The sequence below is a fragment of the Mus caroli genome, chromosome 17, assembly GCF_900094665.2.
Source record: "Mus caroli chromosome 17, CAROLI_EIJ_v1.1, whole genome shotgun sequence".
Taxonomy (NCBI): Eukaryota; Metazoa; Chordata; class Mammalia; order Rodentia; family Muridae; genus Mus; species Mus caroli.
This window is the reverse complement of record NC_034586.1, coordinates 41508456-41529237: the sequence shown is the minus strand read 5'-3', so window position 1 is coordinate 41529237 and position 20782 is coordinate 41508456. Positions and strand designations below refer to the sequence as shown.

General features: G+C 37.7%; 2 protein-coding genes across 5 annotated transcripts in view; one reads left to right on the top strand and one right to left on the bottom strand.

The window, feature by feature from the left end:
* Positions 1 to 20782, bottom strand: part of Supt3h (SPT3 homolog, SAGA and STAGA complex component) — a 333205-nt gene that overhangs the window by 292911 nt on the left and 19512 nt on the right. The window lies entirely within an intron of this gene.
* The window catches only part of Runx2 (RUNX family transcription factor 2), a 209290-nt gene continuing 190449 nt past the window's right edge, over positions 1942 to 20782 (top strand). Inside the window, exons 1-2 of one of the 3 annotated variants that reach the window (XM_021186134.2) lie at positions 1942 to 2079; positions 2277 to 2400. In XM_021186134.2, coding sequence (XP_021041793.1) covers positions 1942 to 2079; positions 2277 to 2400 — 262 coding nt within the window. Of the gene's footprint in view, positions 2401 to 20782 lie in introns of all 3 variants that reach the window. The other 2 variants (XM_029471397.1, XM_029471398.1) reach the window with 2 other exon arrangements.

Below are 20782 nucleotides of genomic sequence, written 5' to 3'. Positions count from 1 at the left end.
CAAAAATCAAACAACAGAATGTATTTCTGTGGTTTTGTTATTAAAAGTTTATTCTGAAAAATTAAATAAATAAACCTAGATTCTTGAAAAATAAGGGGTTAAAATCATTACCATGTCTTTCCAGTATATAGAGAAAAAATGTTTAAAGAATCTTATGAACATGATTTCATAGATAACTTTAACTAAGAGGAAACAAAAACAGACAATGAGTTATTTTGGGGTGTACAGACACAAGAATATTTTACTTCTGGCACCCTCTAAGTCACTCCCTCTTACCTCCACTGTGCACCCCAAATAATTTCTTGTACTTCTGTGTCCCCACCCACCATCACAGTCATCCGTTCCATGCCACTCCTGGTTACCATCACACTAGGAAGAAATCTAACATGCAAATTCAGAGTGGCGTGGATAAATGGCAAAAAATGCCTAGGAAATTGGTCTGCTCGCCTTTATAATGTTTGTTGAAAAATCCTCCATCGCTCCCAACTAATGAAAACAGGAAGCTCTATTCATAAATGTGAAACTCACTGCCTATGATATATAATCATCCTAATAAGAAAATGAGCTCTAGACATACATGTCCAAGAGGGCAAAAGAAGAGATAGTTTCCCAAAGATGGTTTCAATTTTCTTCTGAATCAGAATTAGCAAATCGAGACGACTAACATACTCTGTCTGTGTGCATTATTCCTTACTACACACAGCATTTTGTAATTTATTTCAAAGCTTCCATTATAAACAACAAAAAAATACAGTTTCTGTTAACCCCCTCTATTCTGAGCTATGGAATTACTGCATATTTCATTATATATGCAGAACTGCACCCAAAGTCCTGTTACAGTCACTGTGCATGCTGACGAAAGAATTATACAAAACATTTCTGTGAAAGATAAAATCCAATCATACAGAAAACTAACATTAGTCCAACAAAATGTCCACCACAATTCCTGACATTTGTTTTGTAAGATCTTCAAAGTAACCATGGGATGATGGCAAAAATAATATAAACGATACTAATTACATTTAATCTTTATTGTAAGAGCCGCCACATAATAAAAAAAAAATCAACTATACAGCCATGATTTAATATTTGTAAAGGAATCCCCAGGCTAACACTTTTGTGACAGCCAATTACAGTCGATCCCGGCAAGGAGTTTGCAAGCAGACCTCTGGAAAGGTGAACTGCTTTTTACAATGAGTTACAGATCCCCAAGCCTAGGAAGACAAGCAAAAGGCAAACAGAAGGAAGCAGCCACCCTGGGAAATCCGAAGCAGCCTTGCAAGGGATACAATCCCAAGATGCGAATTACTGCAAAGCAGCACTGTTGCTCAGAACGCCACACACTCGGTTGAGACAAATTTGCTCACTTTTCCATAGACATAATAATGAAGGAAAGGGAGGAGGGGTAGAGAAAAGAGACGAAAAAGCAGAGGAGGGAAGGGGGGAGTAGGGAGGTGGCAGAAAGGAAAACCCTTAGCTACAGAGTTCTGCTCTCCAAAGGCTTAACCTTACAGGAGTGTGGGCTCCTTCAGCATTTGTATTCTATCCAAATCCTCATGAGTCACAAAAATTAAAAAGCTATAACCTTCTGAATGCCAGGAAGGCCTTACCACAAGCCTTTTGTCAGAGAGAGAGAGGGAGAGAGAGAGAGAGAGGGAGAGAGAGAGGGAGAGAGGAAGGGAAGGAGAGACAGAGGAACACCCATAAGTAAAGAGACGGAAGGAAAGGGAGAGGACAAGAAAAGAGAAAAGAGGGAGGGGAGGGGAGAAGGAAAAAGACTGAGAAAGAGGGAGGGAAGAGAGCAAGGGGAAGCCACAGTGGTAGGCAGTCCCACTTTACTTTGAGTACTGTGAGGTCACAAACCACATGATTCTGTCTCTCCAGTAATAGTGCTTGCAAAAAATAGGAGTTTTAAAGCTTTTGCTTTTTTGGATTGTGTGAATGCTTCATTCGCCTCACAAACAACCACAGAACCACAAGTGCGGTGCAAACTTTCTCCAGGAAGACTGCAAGAAGGCTCTGGCGTTTAAATGGTTAATCTCTGCAGGTCACTACCAGCCACCGAGACCAACCAAGTCAGTGAGTGCTCTAACCACAGTCCATGCAGGAATAGTAGGTCCTTCAAATATTTGCTCACTACGTTTTGTTTTGTTTCCTTGCTTTTCACATGTTACCAGCTACATAATTTCTTGACAGAAAAAAATAAATATAAAGTCTATGTACTCCAGGCATACTGTACAACTAAAACAGGGACTGGGTATGGTTTGTATTTTCAGTTTAAGGCTGCAAGCAGTATTTACAACAGAGGGCACAAGTTCTATCTGGAAAAAAAAGGAGGGACTATGGCGTCAAACAGCCTCTTCAGCGCAGTGACACCGTGTCAGCAAAGCTTCTTTTGGGGTAAGTGCTACCTTATTTCAAGTCTTTTTCTCTGTGAACCTGTTAAGCATGAAGGTACAAGGCTTAGCAGGGCTGTGAGCTTTCCTGGGTCACAGCATGTTAAAGATCATGATGATGCTATTTTCTCTCACTAGAAATTGAAAAATGAAATTGCTGTAAATATTTGCACTTGGCATGTGTAACTAACTCTCGGGGTAATGGCTTGAAATCGACAAAATTAAATGAGCTCATGTTAATCAAATTGTTTTCCAGTGTAAGAGAAACAAGGATGTTAAAAACAGTAAGAGCTTAATAGTCCCATGAACTTCCCTAGAATAAAGCTGGATGCTGAGTTAATCAAAGTATTGTTAAGTTATTGACTCCGCAGCTCCCAATATTGAAACAAATTTCCAAAAGGAAGCAATTTTACAAAATAGCAGACCACAGAATTATTGAAACATTGTGGTCTACCATGTATGACACAGGAGTAAACCTGGAGGCGAGTTAGCATTCTCAGGCGCTCCACTGAAAGAATTCTCTCTACCGCTTGAAACTATGTCTTCAGATACCTCTATTAGCCTGTTTCTAAACAATTTTCTGTGACTAAATCAGATATTCAACTAGAATAGAAGCATTTTCAAGACACCAGAGCTGTTCTGTAAAGATCTCCATTGCTTGGGACACTGAATGTACATGAAACTGAACTTTTCTAATAATTTTAAATTTAATTTTATATCTATAGACTATTGCTCCCACATAGAACTTATTACAAGCACACAGCAAACACTGGAACCTCTAAGATTCCTTTGAGCACATCCTTAAACCTACCAAATGAATACCGTTTTTAGTCTCACGAAAAATAAACTTCACAAGGATACCCTGAAGGATTTAAGAACCATGCCGACAAAATCATGCTGGACTTTTAAAACAAAACAAACATAATGCAGTCCCTTAATACTGAATTTTCAGCAAGTGCTGATCCAGATATGTAAATGGTTTCGATCCTCATCAACTGTCACAGGAGTGTAGTAAAATGTCCACTTACATGATTCTCTGTATGATATCCAACATGTCCCAACTACACAGCAGATTTTAAAGACTGTCTTTTTAGCTTTTAAATAAATCCTTAGCTGCAGAATTTTCAAACTAGTGATTGGAGTTCCCATTACTCCTCCTCCTCCTTCACACATCTTAACTGGCTCCTAAAACAGGGCTTGCCTTAGCTCAAGTCAAAGAGAAATAATTTAACCTAAAAAGGGGAAGTGGGGGGGGGTGTCTCTTAAAGGGTAAAGAAATATACTTCAGGTTTTTATTTTTAAAATAAGTGAGATTGCTACAATGACTCCCACAGTAGCCAAAAGTAGGTCATCTCAGTTACAATATATGCAATGTAATAATCATAGATAAAATCATAATTTCAATAGTGGGCATAAGCATTGCTTTTAAAAGCTCTGCCTTCAGGAAGCAGAAAACTACAGTTAAGACTGCACTATATCCCAGGATAGTCCACATTGTACAAACAGCTCACATAGGAGAATATTTATTAGTAGTCACTGAGAGACAAGAACATTAGGCTACATTAAGGCTATTGTTCCATGGGGGTATTACTTGGGGCGGCCGCAGTGAGCAGTTAAACATTTCAGACCTGGAGGCAGAATTGTCAAAGAATGTGTTGAAATGTCCTTGTTCTATCATACAGGAGTAAGAGTGGGTCTTAAGTTCTATGACACTCTTAATGACTATTGTATATTAAAGTTTCCAAGATCTGATTAAGTTTGAGAGATAAATCAAGGCCATCTTCTATAGCATGCAGTATTTTTTCACATTCTAACCAGGCTTTCTCTTCTGGAAGTGAGTCTCACCTTCCCTGCCTCCCCCTCCTCCAAACAGTACCTTAGGACTGGCTAGAGAACTTACCATGAGCCTCCTACACCAGACTAATTACAGGTGAGGAGTGGACAATTGTTCCAGGTTATCATCACGTCGCATGTTTCCCTGTTCCATAATGTTTGTGAGGCTGAAACCTCCCTTGAAGGTTACCTTCTTACAGTGCTCAGCATAACCACCCAGTGCAATGTCCTAAGTACATGTGCCAATTTTGCAAAATGGTTAAAGAAAGTTTAGGTAAGGGACAAAGCATATGCTTACTGAATATCTCACCTCAACCACTGGGAGGGAGGGGAGAAGGGAGGGATGAAGGAATGCAAGAGAGCAAGTGGAGAGATGAAAAGAGAGTTCCAGTGTCCTTGATCTCTGCTACTTTAATCAAGACTTTCAATCTGTGCTACTCAAAACCATTACTTAATATGAATCAATCCTTTTGAAACAGAAGATTGACTCAACACGTATCTTAGCATTAAGGACTCGTTTGTGAAATCGCATAAGCTGACTGGTCACATTTCCACATCCGCTCCTTAGAGCAGACCAAAGTCTCTGATGAAGCAGAGTGTGTAAACAGTCATTTCCAAAACAATAGCTGTGGTCTCCATCAACAACAATCATTCTGTAATTTCAAGATTCCCGAGTGACCAAGCTTTGCAACTTGTTTCCCAGATAACAGAGATTAAGTTCAATAACCCAGAGAGAAGAATTTAAAAGAGCAAGCAATGAAGGCTACTCTAATATTTATTAAAAGCTAAAACTGCCACGTACTGCCCAAAGAGACTACCTTCCATTCAAATAAATGATTCTACTTTACAAAATTAATACAGATTTCACTTTTAAATCATAAAGATGTTTTGAAATGTAAATGAAATTACAGAAGAAGATCTGTTAAGTCTGAGTGAGCTTCCTGATAGTTTCTAGGCACACGGAAGGCATGAAATATACACAATTACATTATAGTATATTTTAGCTCTTTTAGTAAAACAAAAATAATTTATTCAATTACACCCTTCAAGCTAATAATCACTGATGGTCAGACTTGTTTCAGTCAGCAGTGTTAAGTCCAATTCTGTAAGGTAGAAATGTTCCAGCTTATTAAGGGAAGACTGTGGGGTGGGGCTGACTCATGGAGGGGACTAAGATGTTATCAGGAAGGCAGAATTAATCTTTATTGAATAGAACCATTCACAAATCAAATCTCACTGTACTTCAATACTTTCAAGCAGCTCTAATCAATTACAACCCTTCTCTAGTGCTTCAGAACTCATGTGCTTTCAATTTTACACACTGGTGGTCCTGAAGTACTATATTGGGCAGAGTTAAGACATTCTGCATCACAACTTTTTTAAAAAAAAAAATATTCATCTAGAGAGCTTTATCCCTACCTCTCAGGAGCTGTTTGCATGCAAACTGTGGTAATATTTTTATACTGTGCTTCCTTGTTAAAGCAAAAGGTCAGGGGTTACCCAAATACCTCAACTGTATTTATATATTAAAAAAGAAAAGGTAAGTATTCATATCAAAACTCCAATGGGACAGGCTTCTTTATTTCTGCATTTCCAATGATTAATGAGGCCCCACGCCACTTGGAGACTGATGGCAGAAAAAGGGCACATCTCAAAGTCGTCTCCACACTTACCCCCTCCCATACCCCAGCCCCGTGCACGAGTCTTCGGACGTGTGCTCTAAGACACTAGTATGTAGCAAGGCTAGGGCAGCAGAAGAGCCGGGCAAGTTCTTCCTGAGCACTCAGACTGCAGGCGCTATCAGGCAAGCCTTTGGAGACATGTTTGTATAAATGGTTCACTGAAACGGTAAACCTCTGCAGCGTACTTCCAAAAATATTACAGATGTGGCCAAATAAATGCCATCAATTCAAGGTGAAAGAAATCGTGTGGCAGAAGCTAAAACCGTAATTTGGACAATGCATGACTATTTTTCACAGCTGGTCAGACCTGTCATTTAATGTACACTGGCCAACCCAATGCTGGTTTAGGCAGAGACTTCCTAACAGGTTACCTAAAGGAATTTTTTTTTTCCTCTCCAACACCAATGAAACAAAGTTGTATAACTCTAACTCAAGATTTAACATAGTTAAAAATAAAACCGGCACTAAGCACCTATATTAAAGATAACAGTAATCTCCAATACTTGATATTTTCTAAGTAAATGTCAGTAAAATATTTTGATAACCTCAAGTGTTTAAAATGTTTAATGGTTTTAAATGGATCTTTATAAAGTTTTCTATACAATATACACCTTAACAAAACCTCTTGTCATTTCAAAAGGACAAAAGTATTCACTGGATATGTATTCTGACTAATGTGTTACAATCCAAATAAAATGAGGAAACACTATACCTTATTCAAAGGGAGTTTCCATACAATTTTAGCCACAGTTAACCACAAACTTTTGTTCATTCAACAGAAAACACAAATAAAACAGACCGTATAACTTTTTAAGACTTCTATAGAAACCTAAATGAAATGTTCCTTTATTATACTACTTACAATATCTTCAGCTTACATGGAATTCTAAGGAATTTCCTCCCCATATAGTACTATTAAGGTCATGGGATTCAAGGTTTGCAACACTGTTGAATGGATGTAAGAAACACCCTATAAAACATTTCAAGCTCCTGCTATTATTAAACAGGAGTTAATTCTAAAGCCTATTTTTTCATAAGCGTGTTTTCTTCCTTTAAGAAATAGTATTGTAATCTCTCCAAATGAGATGAACTATGGAGCTCAGACTCCTTTAACCACTGCTTGTTATGGAAGTACTTAATATTTCTATAGAAAGAAAATGTGTCAAATGTGTTAGTCATTCTCTTCCTATAAGCATTCCATATTGTTATTAATACTCAAAAACCCAGCATCTAGAGGTTAGGAGCGGAGCTCAGGAGCAGAGTGTTTCCCCCACGTGTACACGCCCAGTTCAACCCTCAAAAACACACATTTAAAATGATAGTAATTTTTGAATCCAATATACATCCAAGGAACAAAAAAACATACAAAATGTGAAGACTACTGGTGGAAATAAACAATAAGTGTTATGTACCTTGTTTAAACTTTTTCTTCTAAGTCTACTGTTTAGAAGAAAGAATTTATTGACATACAGACATAAACACAATTTTTTGGAATGTTTAAGAGTGTTAGAAATTATTGCATAGATGTTAGAAAATTTACCAAGTCAGTATTCGTGTCAAGGTGTACTTAATTTTTGAGAACTACTCTAAAGACTTTGTGACTGCTCCTGATCCTACTGTCATTTCTCCTCAGAGACTATACATCAGAGTGACATTACACTAGTGACATTCTTAATTAGGTAGATCTAAACATTCTATTCAATACAATTAATTTTGACTGCAAAGTCAAATAAATTAATTTTATCATGCTTACTTTTCAGTAACATTAACTTTTCTCCATGAAGAATGTCTGTTGGATCATTACATAACCAACTATTAACATATATCTACATAAAAGGTTGAGTTAAAAACTCCCAAAACTTAAATACACATTTATAGGTCCCCTTAAAATTACATGAGACTTGAGTGTGCCAAACCATTATTTATGTATTTCTTATGGTCAGCTATCTCACAACTAAATTTATTTTGTGGCTCAATAAAAGCAAAAAAGAAAGAAAGAAAAAAATACTAGCCAAAACCAAATAACAATTACCAATAAAGTTTTAAAAACATATATATACATGATCTTTCTTTGTAAAAATTACAATAATAGTGTTGTGGTATTCCACAACCTTTAATATAGATATTGACATTTTTATACTGAAACAAAATACCTGCCACATATATTGAACTTTAATTCCTTTTAGGATATCAGTCTGATTTAAAATTTTTATACATGGTATACACGTATGCATAGGAACTGGTGACTATGAAGTTTGGAATAATGATTATAAACCAAGAACAACAACTATAAATTATATAAATAAGGAACTGTTAGAATCTCTTGGAAAACAATTATTTTTCTATACTTACAATACTGCAGTAAAATGTCAATCTGTAAAATCAAATTAGAGACTAGGCATCCATGAGGAACCATGCTACTAAAATAATAAATATTATATTTATAAAATCCAAAGTCCTTATTTTCCAATTATAAATCCAAATAGTCACTGACACCAATCAGTAAAACAAGACATTCCAGTTTACGCTAGCAAATTTGAACTTTATCAATGCACTAAGAGATCCCGATTCATAGCCATCTTAGCTGTCCCTAAAATACACATCTTCTATACATCTACTCTCTGCCCATCTAACCTGGGTAAGGAACACACTATATTTTTCATTTTTGCTGGTTTTTTTAATAATAACTGCAATTTTCTTTTTAAATTTCTGTACTGAACTTCTCAACTTAAGACTGAATTACCAAGATATTATTTAAGTAAAAAGTGATATTCTTTAACAAATACTTAATGATATTCATTGTTTCTACCACATAATTTAGAATTATTTCAATAAATATAAGTAGCCTGAATGTACTTTGAAGCAGAAAACAGGTTATGACATCAATCCTACTATACATTATATATTATAATTATATATTATATATTACACATTATGTAATAAAGCACATTATACAGTTAATGGTTCAACCCCTACTCTACCACTGTAACTAGCTACTAGAAAAAAGTATCAAAAGGGGGAAAGGAACAGATTCCCTTGCAAGATGTTGTACGCAGGTGCAGTGTTAAGGGCTCCGTTGCTTTGCTTGTCTGGGGTTGTTTTGTTTTCATTTGTGTTTGGAGAAACAACCCTTACTTTGTTTCCGAGACTTCTAGCACACTAGAGCTTATATGACACAGAAAAAAATCTCCTTTGGGGTAACAATCCACATTATGTCAATCAGCTTTCTATGAACCTTGAACCAAACTATCAATGTATATCAGGGTTATGGCTAGAGCCCTGGCCACATGCTCAAAGTCCTGGGATCCTCCCCCAGCACAAGAAAAAAAGAGAGTAAAATGTATGTAAGTAGCCACAGGTAAGGCCTGAACACTCAGAGGGTTAGGAGAAGACTTAGAGAAAACTCCACTGAACAGTTGTGCCTTAACAGTAGACAACTGGTTACAAAAGATAAGCTAGTAAAAGTTATGGTTCACTGTCATGAAATTTGTAAGTCTTTTATGTGACTCGGCTTTTGAAAAAAAAAAGCATTAAAGTTTTGCTAGTGCTCTTTCAAAATTAATTTTCATACATACACATACTATTTAAAGAGACAATCAGGCAGATAATACTTTTTAAAAAGAAACTGTATTGCAGTGCATTAGTAAAGCAATATAAGTAGGAAATTCAGTGTATCCCATTTTTGATGATTAATCCACAACAGAAACTACTTCTTCATACTCTCATGATCTCCAGGATTCAAACAGAATTCTCTACCATCTCACACTTATGTAACTAGATACATATACATATGCACACGTGCTTTATATCACTGTCTGTCTCTATCATTTAGGAAGAAAATCTATTTTTAAAAACTTTTACTACTCATATCCACCTCATTTTAAAACTTTGTTATCTAAAGTAGATATATATGAGAAGACTCTTGACTGACCTTTACTCTTGATGCAATACAAGTCTTTTATGGCATACAAATGCACATTACAGAAGAGCCGAGCACTTCAGCAGTTGGAAAAGAAGCACGCGGAGATGTATTTTAATTATCAATCACAAATACCTAGGAAGTTCTAAAGCATCCACTAACTTCAAGTCTTATTTTTATTTCCATACGCATTTTCTTTCAAAACTTAAGTAATTTCAAATAGAGCAAAATATTGTTTTAAATTGCCAAATTACTTATTAGATGGTTAAATCTCTCATAGAGGTAATAAATTTCTTATTGAGATGAATCCAATCCATTTTTGTGGCTATAAAATTAAATTGTGTACACCCACAAACAACGTAACACAAAATTTTGTCCCAAGTATTTATTTACAAAGTAAGTATATTACATGTAAAAAAAATAAAAAGATAGGAAGAGATTTTCTATAGTATAATCTTTCTATTTATTTACTTTTATGCAGATACATGATCATTAATTTTTAATAAAAAATACTTAATTACCATCCATGCTGCTTCCTTTAAAGGAAACACTGAGGGAAAAATAGTACCCTTATTCATTATTATAAGTTGAAAGATAGCTTTTAAAAAGTAGTTATAAAAATAATGTGATCTGAGGACTCATACTCAAAACATCTAAAATAAACAATAAAAATACAAACTGGAACATATAACTACTTAAAAATAAATATAAAGCCACTCTGAACATAAGAAATATACATACACTTTTAAAACAGAAGTTTACTTGAGCAGTTTTTAAAAGCAAGCTTTAATTTGAGTACAATAACCCTATGAATACAGAATTTTCTTCTAAACTGGTAAGACTAAAAGAAGTGTCTAACATCTAAATTCATCATCTTAATATGTGATAATTTCTTTAATCACACAGCTACCACATTTCCAAATCCTGTAAAAGGCTTGACCATTGCACCTTTTCCTGCCCATTCCTCTTCCTTATTGATTACAGTGTCTCTTCAGCACTTGAGGTTCCAAAATCCTAACTCCATTTAGAATACATAACTGAGCCACCGTTGCGGCCTGCTCTAAAGGCACCGTTTCTAGAAGGCAAGGAAATCTTGGTCTTTAAAGCTGATGCTTCTACACAAGAAGGCAAGTTCAGTGGGTTCCTAGCTACACCAGAGCCATCCGCTCCAGGAGCTCAAGGGTGCCCAAAACAACGGGTTACCTGTTCCAGCCAGGCTAAGGAATGTGGCCAAATCATTTTTATTGATTTAACCTTTACAGGAATGCTACATATCCTCAGAGCAAAACATTTTGAATGTATTTATAATATGATACACTTCTGAAAAGCCATGAAAAAGAAAGCTAGGAACAAATCTAGACAGCCCTCCACCCTTGGTTGTTAGGAGTTTATTTTTATTTTAAACATTATCAGTGGACCTAAATACAGAATAATTCTACTTGGGGAAACTTACTTTGGCGTGATTGTATTTGAAATAAAAATTTATTTCAGAGTATAAAAGGTACATTTAAGTAAATTCTAACTTTAAGAACTACAACTCCAAACTTGACAACGATTGACAAATTTTTAACAAATTCTAAAGGCTCTTTTGACACTCTTGATGCGCATCCACCATGAAAACAACAAACATATCAAACTAAAACTTACAGGGCATAGTCCCCACTGAATAGCTAAAAGTTATACTCTAGTTACACTCTGGGCATTTACAGAGCAAGTTCTGTGGAGTCTATCTCTCTCGCTTCCTGCACATGGTACTTTATAAACGGCTGCGGCAGCTAATGCCTACACTAGGTGCATTTGCCAAATAATAATTCACAATATTATGCTTCCTCACATTATGCTCCATCATTAGTTAACTTGAACCTCACTCCTCAAAAAGTTCTACTTTCACCGCATACTGTTCTCTTCAAAATGCAAACAAGTTTTGAGCATTTCCAGATGTAGCAGACTGCCTCTCTCTCTCTCTCTCTCTCTCTCTCTCTCTCTCTCTCTCTCGCTCGCTCGCTCTCATATAAACACACTCAAAGAACTCTAAGTAACAACATAATAAAAGCAGAGACACTGTTTTCCACCTCAACATCGATGTGTTTGAAATGGGAGCTGACTGATAGGGCTGCATCTCCAATGAGGTCGTGAGTGCTAGCTACCAGCACAGGCTGCAGGTAGCTGCCACTAGGTAAAACAGCAGCATATTTTGGTAGCAGGCAAGATTCTGCCGTCCTGGGTTTTCTGAAACTCTGGCAGCTACTGAGTAAGCAAGAATAAAGGCAAATGCTGTTCGCTTTTTCAAACTTAGCTTGAATCCCAGGTAATATAGCTGGAATTCAACTACATTATTTTCATCTTCTCATCAATTTTTTATATAAAGCATCCTAGCATGTATGAGACTATGCTAAATCAAAATCATTTGCACGCAGCCTACTTCTCTGAAGTAGGGCTAGGAGCCCTGTGAAACATGGGAGGTGGCAAGGGTGACATTTTCAGAAAGGACTCACTCCTCTACAACCCTCAAAACAAGGGCTTTCCTGATGCTCCCTGGGTACTCAGGAGGCGCACCTCACCAGGGCCGCGTGTCACTCCAAGGGCCTATCATTACAGATCACTGCCTGAAACACGTGCTTAGCCAGGTAACACAGGTACAACACGGGAAAAGACCAATAGGAGAGTGAAAAGGTAAAGTAAGAATATGTGTAACCTTCTGGTGTGCTTTATATTTGATTTATAAGTGAGATTTTCTTGAGAAAAGGGCAATAAGGAAATATAATCAGTTTAGACTCTAACCAATTGTTATTCTGAGAAAGCACAAATAGCTCACAAGTTTGCTTTCAAGTTATTTACTCTACGAATCATGCAAAGTAAACAAACTGCCTTTACTACTTGGTCATCAGACTTAAAAACCAATTCCAGAGTGCGCTCCATTAAATGTTCCCAGAGCCACACGGCTGTTCTGGTCCAGGCACCATATCTGGTTGATCCTCAGCTCTGCCTGAGGCATAAACCATGGGAGAGGAAGGGTGAGACAGGGCCAGCCTTAGGTGCCTTTTGTAAACAGACACACACCCCTAGGTAAATCAATGAGAGCCATTGGCTACTGAATTTATGTCAGAAATAAGCAAAAGCAAAGATAAACATGCAAAACATTCACAGCAAGCTGTTTCCAAAAAAAAAAAAATTGCAGTTTGTTTTTAATAAAACATTACACTTCCTTTCTTCTCTTTGGTCTAGAGCTGTGACCATAAGTAATACTAAAGGGAAAATAAAGACAGAGACAACTTTGTAAGATGAATAAACCAAAAAGTCATTATTTATTTCTCCAATACGTTTTTAAGTACATATCAATCTATACCCCAAAGAGTTTTATTTGAAACTAACACTGGGAAAACACCCCAAGTCTCTCCTGCTGCCTGTGATTCTAATGGAGTGCATGAACGTGTCAGCTGAGACTGCATGATTCATTTGGTACCTTTCCTTGGTTGAGTCTGTTTCTCTATTAGCTTTCTGGGCTTGAGATTTCCTGGGCCAGGTGCTGTGCTAATCCTTTGAAAACACTGCTGTTTAATTCTCACAATTCCCTTCTATGAGGGGTCCCCTAATTACTCAGATTAGGGGAAAGAATGAAGTCATGAAGCCTGACCACAGTCACACAACTGACTAGCTGACAAGCTAGTCAAAGCCTTTATACTCTGGACAATCACTTTACAATATTACATGGGCCTTCATGAAGTCACTTCTTGATCCTTAATTTCTTCTGTAAAGTTACTGGTTCTCAGAAGCACAATCATCTGTACTTTGACAAAATACTAAACAGGTAATCTCTGTGTCTCCATCTATTCTACTCCATCAATTTACATAAAAATCATCAGGGAACTGAAACAACTAAGAAACGGTCAAAGGCTGCTATCAAGGGAAAAGGTTGTCTAAGTTTGATCAGAAAATGAATTTCAAGAAACTTGATAATTCTTAGTCATTATAATCAGTAGTCTTTTGCAATGTCCATGGTAACTCTTCACATGATTAATAATATCATTTAGGAATCAAAAACTCAGCTTTTATAACACCAAGAATTTGCAACTATCTTAATTTACAACCGAAAATGATAACGGTCAAACACTTGGCCTTCCAACAGTGGGGAGGTGGGGAACACCCTGCCAAGATGGCCATAGGGGTTAAACAGTTCATATTTTCAGAGACATGAGAACTGACTGAGAAACCTATCTGACGTCTCAAAAGTCCAGCAGCATTCCTGCACCCACATTTTACTTGCCAAGGAATAATAACCAAGCTAGCAACTCTAAACGTCTAAATAAGAAGGCTCACCTGTTAACATAGATATGTAGACAAATGTAAATCATAGGTACACCATTTTAGAAAAGAAAATCATTTTACATATTAGTTTTAGTTAGAAACATCCAGGGGGAAAAAAAAGTTAGACCTTGACTTGTTATCATGCCTTCCCTAGAGTGTACAACCCAAGGCACTAGAGATCAACGGAATGGGTAAACAACAGTATACATATAAAACTAATTTTGAAATAACAGAGAAAGTTCTTCTGTAGTTGCACTAGTACTGCGGTTCTGATTCTGCTGTCCTGCCTATCAGTGGATGCAAGAAGTTAGAAAAATATACCATGGGAAAGAAAAGGGGATTGGTTTGGATAAGGCAATTCACTGCATTTAATTTAATCCCCACAGTATTCCCACTTACATTATCAGGAGCCACAAAAATGACAGAGACAAAAATTTTTGTATGTAGCCAAAACAGTTAAAGAAACAGAGGATAAACTTTAAAATGCAAAATGTCTCAGCACTAATTGTGTGTGTGTGTGTGTGTGTGTGTGTGTGTGTGTGTGTGTGTGTGTAAATGACTAGGCACAGGAGATGTATAGAGCTCAGTGACTGGGTGTTTGCCTAGCATGGATAGGCCCTGGACTGATCCCAGCATCCAAAAAACCAAAAGGTTAAATTGAAAATATTCCAAATAAATTAGCAGGAAAATTGGCAACAGGAGGACTAAGAGAGGGGGGAAATGGGACTATAGTCCAGGCATAATTCCTGAATGTACTAATGATTATGAGGAGGTGGCAAGAGGTGGACAGAGTTCTGTCACTGCTAAAGCTATGTTTATGAGAAAACAGGATGCTATATTACAGGATGCCACAATCTCAGCTCTTTAAATTATAAGTATGTTTTTATGCATACTCGAGGAATACAAACTAGTAACAAAAGCTACGCATACACCTAAAAGACAGGAACATATACTATAGTATTACAATTTAGTTAGCAGTGGACTCTAGTATTTGATAAGTTCACTTTCCTGAGTCAGTTTAAAACCTTCATTTTCCCACATTCAAGTTGTAAAAAATAGAGCAAAGTTCTCCAAAATAAATCATATTCTCAGAAGAAAAAAAAAAGGCCCTGACAGACCAGCAAGAACTTAATTAGTATCTGAATCTCCATTATACTCACATAACGTTAAGCAAGAACACAGTGTCTGATTCCCTCATCTATAAACAGCACCTACCCCAAAGTTTCCCATGACAACTAAATAAAAAGTAAAGTGCTTACTTACATCCTATCTGACAAAACTCATAGAGTTATTAGGTATAATCAGCTTTCTAATCCTTCAGTTTACTGCAGCACACTTGACTGTTCACAGTTTCCCCACAGTGAGCACATGAGTACTGCAGCATCAGCATCAGCATCAGCATCAGCATCAGCAGGCCTGGAAAGCTTGTTCAGTGTAGACTCTGAGACTCTCCTTTAAAGGAGGATCTGTTCCCGAGTAAGAGCGGCACGAAGTCTCAGTTTGTTAGGCCTGCTCCAGACAACACTAAGTAAGGCAAGGGTCCCGCTGCCCACTTCTCAAACTGAGCAGAGCATCCAATAGCTTTCTACTAATCCCTCACTCTCAGGGACTCAAGAGCCCAAGGAGAAAAGGTGAACCTAATTCTACTTCCAAACACAACGTTCACATGCAGAGAGCAACTTATGTCCCTTACTCCTGAGTTTACCCACAATGACCAAGCACTTGCACAATGATCTCCTAAAAAGTTCTGTCACCTTGTTACTTTAGTCATCCTGCAAATCATGACACTGCATATCAGCTACTAGATTGTCCTCATGCTATCAACAATTTCTCATCAGATAGGTTTTCCAGATGCCTTGAAGGTTTTTGCTTTTATCCTGCAACTGTGATTAAATCATCACACTCTTGCTCATGTATGTCTTTCCACTCTGTGTAGATGAGCACATACATACAATCTTCCCCCTTCCCTCCCCTCTCCTCACATTGCCTCTAAGTCCATAGCATTGCACCTACACAATATTCCTGAAGCAGTATCCAGTGGTTATGACCCAGACTAAGTTTGTGAAACATGCTGCAGTTGGGTAAAATCATGTTGCTCCTAGCATGTTTGAGATGCTCACAAATCACTTCTAATCCTCACTCCAAACTCACCAGCAGAGATCTCAAGCTGATGGGTAGACTTTTGCATCTAGTCCTCTTCTGATGTTTTACAGCACTTTCTTACTGGTAAAATAGTGTTTGACTGTGATTGCCTGTTTTCCCCCTCTTCCCTTGCATGGTTACTGATTGAAGAAAAATGTTAATGTAGATAGGATACTGTCAAGCCAAAGAGGAAATCAAGTTCTGTTTCCTGGCATGCACGGTGATGTGCAGTACAGAGCTGCTGCTATGATCAGCAGTGGAGGGAGGGCTGCCCACTAACTGCTTCAACTGCTTTCCCCAGCATTTCAGAAACTCCCTCATCTAGTCAGCCTGCACTTACCTTACCTGTCTTACATCTTTAAGTTGGATCTGTCCTTAATTGCAAATATGTTCTGCTGTTCATTCACACCTGTATGAACTTTTTTTTCCCCATATATGTCTTGTGACTACATATATGTCCTGTGCCCTAGATCCTAAACTTTCAACAGAGAGCTCAGATCTGGAGCCTTCCCTTTGAATGGCATCTGGTAGAGCTGTGTAAGCAATCAGGTGGTTAGTAATTTTATGACGGTCTGGTCAATGCCTTGTAAGAGACTACAAGGAAGGGAATGTTTACCACACATTTAACAATCACTGAGAATTAAGAGTATCAAAAAGCAAGTTAATACTTTGGGCACAGAAACTGTATCCAAACCAGTACTTGTTTTTGACTAGAAAGGCTCAAGGAGAAAAAGAAAGAAAGAAAAGAAAATACTGACTCTGTAAGGTGAGCCTAAGACAAAAAAGAATACCTGGAAAGAGAAAACAGGAGCCCTTCAGAAATAAGCAATGGCATGAGCCCACATGGAGAGCCAACAGGGAGACAGTGAGCCAAACAGAAGACCTGAAACCATAAACCTCCCTACGCATGAGGCTGTAACAGGATAGCTCAGCTCTCCTGTCCTGTCTCCACGTCCTATTCTCTACTCAAGCTTTATCCTTACAGGCTTAGACCCCTCTCCAGGAAGCCCTAACTGAATCAGAACTCAACAAACCTGATAAGTCTGACAAAAGAATTACATATAAAGATGCTTCTGAGAACATGAGACAGAGAAACTACCCACTTACCTATGCTGGATCCCATGGACATTTTAAGGTAAAAATGTGACACAAGCTGTCAAAAATATCAGACATTCTCAAAGAGTATTAGATGTAAATATAATCAAGTACTACAGGAAAATCCAAATGTACATTCATGAGACTATATATAAAACAACACGCCTGGTGTCTTTAAAAGGCAGGGTAGGCTATGAATGGTCAAACTTTTTACCAAAGCACAAAACTGTAAAATCGGTTAGAGGCCAACAGTTTTAGAGGTTCAACTTTATGAAATTATGTTCATTAAAAATCATTTGAATGTTACTGTATTCATTTTTCAAACTCAGTGGAACATTTTGTCATGTCCCTTATCACAAAAAACAAGTAAACATTATATATAGCCAATCATATATATGTTTGATTTAACATCATTTACTTTAGACATTACTCATAAAACTAGAAATAATCAATTATAAAAATACATTCATAGAAGTATAAAACCCTTTTTCACTTTAGGAATCAGTAGTTTCAAACATTTCCTTATGAGTCTGTTCAAACAGCAAATTTTAAGATGCACATAGCATCTCAAACAGACACTGAGAAGCAGCTCTCCCTGCCGAGAGAATGAAGGAAAGGACTTCTCCATGTTGGTGATGAAATTCCTATAGCTCCACTGAGCACAATTTGAAAGCACCAATTTTATGATCAGACTTGCCACCAACACCTTTAAAAATAAATGTTTCTACTTAATAGTGCTATTTCCCCAGTTCAAAGTCAGAGATCTTACTGATTCAACCAAAAATGTGGATTTTATATTTACTGTAGACATATAGCTAATGACACTGGTTGCTGACTACATAACAGGGTCCCATAGGTTTCCATGGAAGGAATGTTCTCAGGCCTCACCTCCAAAACATGGGACAATCCTAACACCCAACCCATAGTTCATGGACTAAGTCCGTTGTGCTCAGACAGTGCACAGTGCTGTGCTTTCCTGCTGCTGTTGGAAGGAAGGAAGGATAAAGCTTCTGTCCCACCACAGCGCTGCTGAGGGACTTTATGCATCTCTGTGCAGGCGTGTCTACTACTTTCGGATTTCACTTTGATTTCCTTCCCTGCCCTATCCTGTTGTGTTATAATCTTGCTATAAACAACCCTGACAGATGCCTCAAATCTTTTTTGGAATTAAGATACAAATGATAAAACTCATTGCTCAATCTAATATCATTAGCTTCCCATTGGGCTAGAACACTGGTTCTCAACCCGTGGGTTGCGACCCCTTTCACAGGGGTCACCTAAGACCAACAGAAAACAGAGATATTTAAAGTTCATAACAGTAGCAAAATTACAGTTATGAGGCAGCAACAAAAATAAATGTATGTGTGGGAGTCATCGCATCATGCAGAACTAACTGTATTACAGGGTCACTACATTGGGGAGATTAAGAACACTGCTCTAAGATAAAGACCTTGGTCTTTCTCCTTTAACTAGTTTGTTAAAGTATCTTTTATTCTACTGAATTAATTGTCATCTCGGAGGCTTACTGCCTCCCTCTGCTAACCTAGGCCTAGTCCTGGAAGCTTCTAGCTCTGTGTAATCTATTCTAGGCCTAGAATGTTCTCAGCCTCTGAGACTTACTGCTATTCTGCTTATTCAAGCTCACCTTTTCTTTTGCTTTCTGAACTCTTGCTAGCTGATCAACTCAGCTGTTCTGGCTCAAAACTCCTCTCCATGCTAACTGATTTATGCTGGCTTATCCTGAATTGCTCTGCTTGACCTCGAACTGACTCTAGCCATCTGTTCTAATCTTCTAGCTACTTCGCATTCTCTTGTTTGTTTTGTCTTTATCTGTATCAAGTTTGTTCTCTCTCCAAACTGCCTCTATAAAACTCTCCAGGTAAAACTGCCTCCTTCTTTTTAGCACAGGAGAGTTGGGCACTTCCTATTCTGTCAAACCTTTCTCTGACCTTGTCTGCTACTCAGTCATCACTTTCAAGAAGGGTGCTTCCTTCTACAAACTAACATTACCTTTGCTGTTTGGGATTAAAAGTGTGTACTAAGGGGCTGTCTGAATTCCAGCCAGAGATTAAAGGTGTGTGCTAAAGCTGAGCCACACCATAACTAGAAACAGTTTTTTTTCAGTAAATCCCACAATCTTGGGGCTCACAGTGTAATCAAATGCCCTGCAACCCTAGTTCACTATTCCCATGAGCCTCTAAGACCTAACAAGCTAACCTGTGCAATGTCTGACTGATTTGTTACTCTCCTTCATTCCTGGTGCCACTGTCTCTCCCCCAGCCAATCCAACTTCCATGGTGCTACTACCCATTCTCCTCAGTCAAGGTCAATGCAGATCAAACCTGTCACTTGGCAAACACCTTAGAAAGGTTTCCTATGCCCAGACAAAAGATTAAATTCCCTAGTCATCCATTCAGTTTGCCACATTCCAATACTGATCACCAGTCTGACAGTATTTTCTACAAGCACATTTCCTTCAGCTACATTTAAGCTACCTGAAGCTCACTCCTAGTGTCTCCTTCACTTGTGGTGCTCCTTCCTTGTGCTGTCACCCTCCCCTAGGTTTCTGAAGGTTTAAATGGTACCTATCTAAAGAAAGATCAAATGGTATTATTTTCATAAGATTCCTCCTCGCAGCTGAAAACCCTTTCAGACACCTCTGTCTTACCACGGGAGAGCATCAGTAACCTTTCTTTACATACTTATGTTCTCAATCATCGGCCATTCTGCGTCTACCTGTGGGGAAGACCCTACTTACACAAGTGTGTTTAATTACTAGTTGGTGAGTCCAGAACTGAAGCTGCAGAATCCATTTGTCTCCTACTGTGTTCGGAGAAAGCCTTTTAAAGGAGCTTACTGGCGAGGAAAAAGAGCTGATAATGTAATAAAAGCCTCACCCTCTGGAGCAGCCACAGATGCCTTGTGATGAGGCAGAGCTTAGAGTACACTATGTTTCACACTTCATGAAGACAGAAATATACTTAATGGTGTGCACCTGCCTCCCATATACTAAGCCATGATTGTACAAATTATTGTGAATTCAAATTCTACCCAGGCGACTTAAAACCCGTGTTTTCTGTGTAAATCTTTAATGTCTCTGTACCTAAGTACATATCTATAAAGTAAGAAAGGTAAAAATTGCCTTATGCAATAATCAAGGACCACAAGACACATAAAACACATACATACTGTATCAGCAACATAAGCACACAAGAATCCCCATGCCCCTGCCTCTTACATATCACCTAGCCTCATGCCTGCAGAACACAGGAACTCAGCAAAATATATTGAATGTGGGTCGCTAGATGAATAATAATTGCTTAAATAAGAAAAAAGACTTAAAACAAATGTGATAAGTTACAGGAAAACAAGACATGCTAAACAAATTATATAAGAAAAGAAGGAAAATA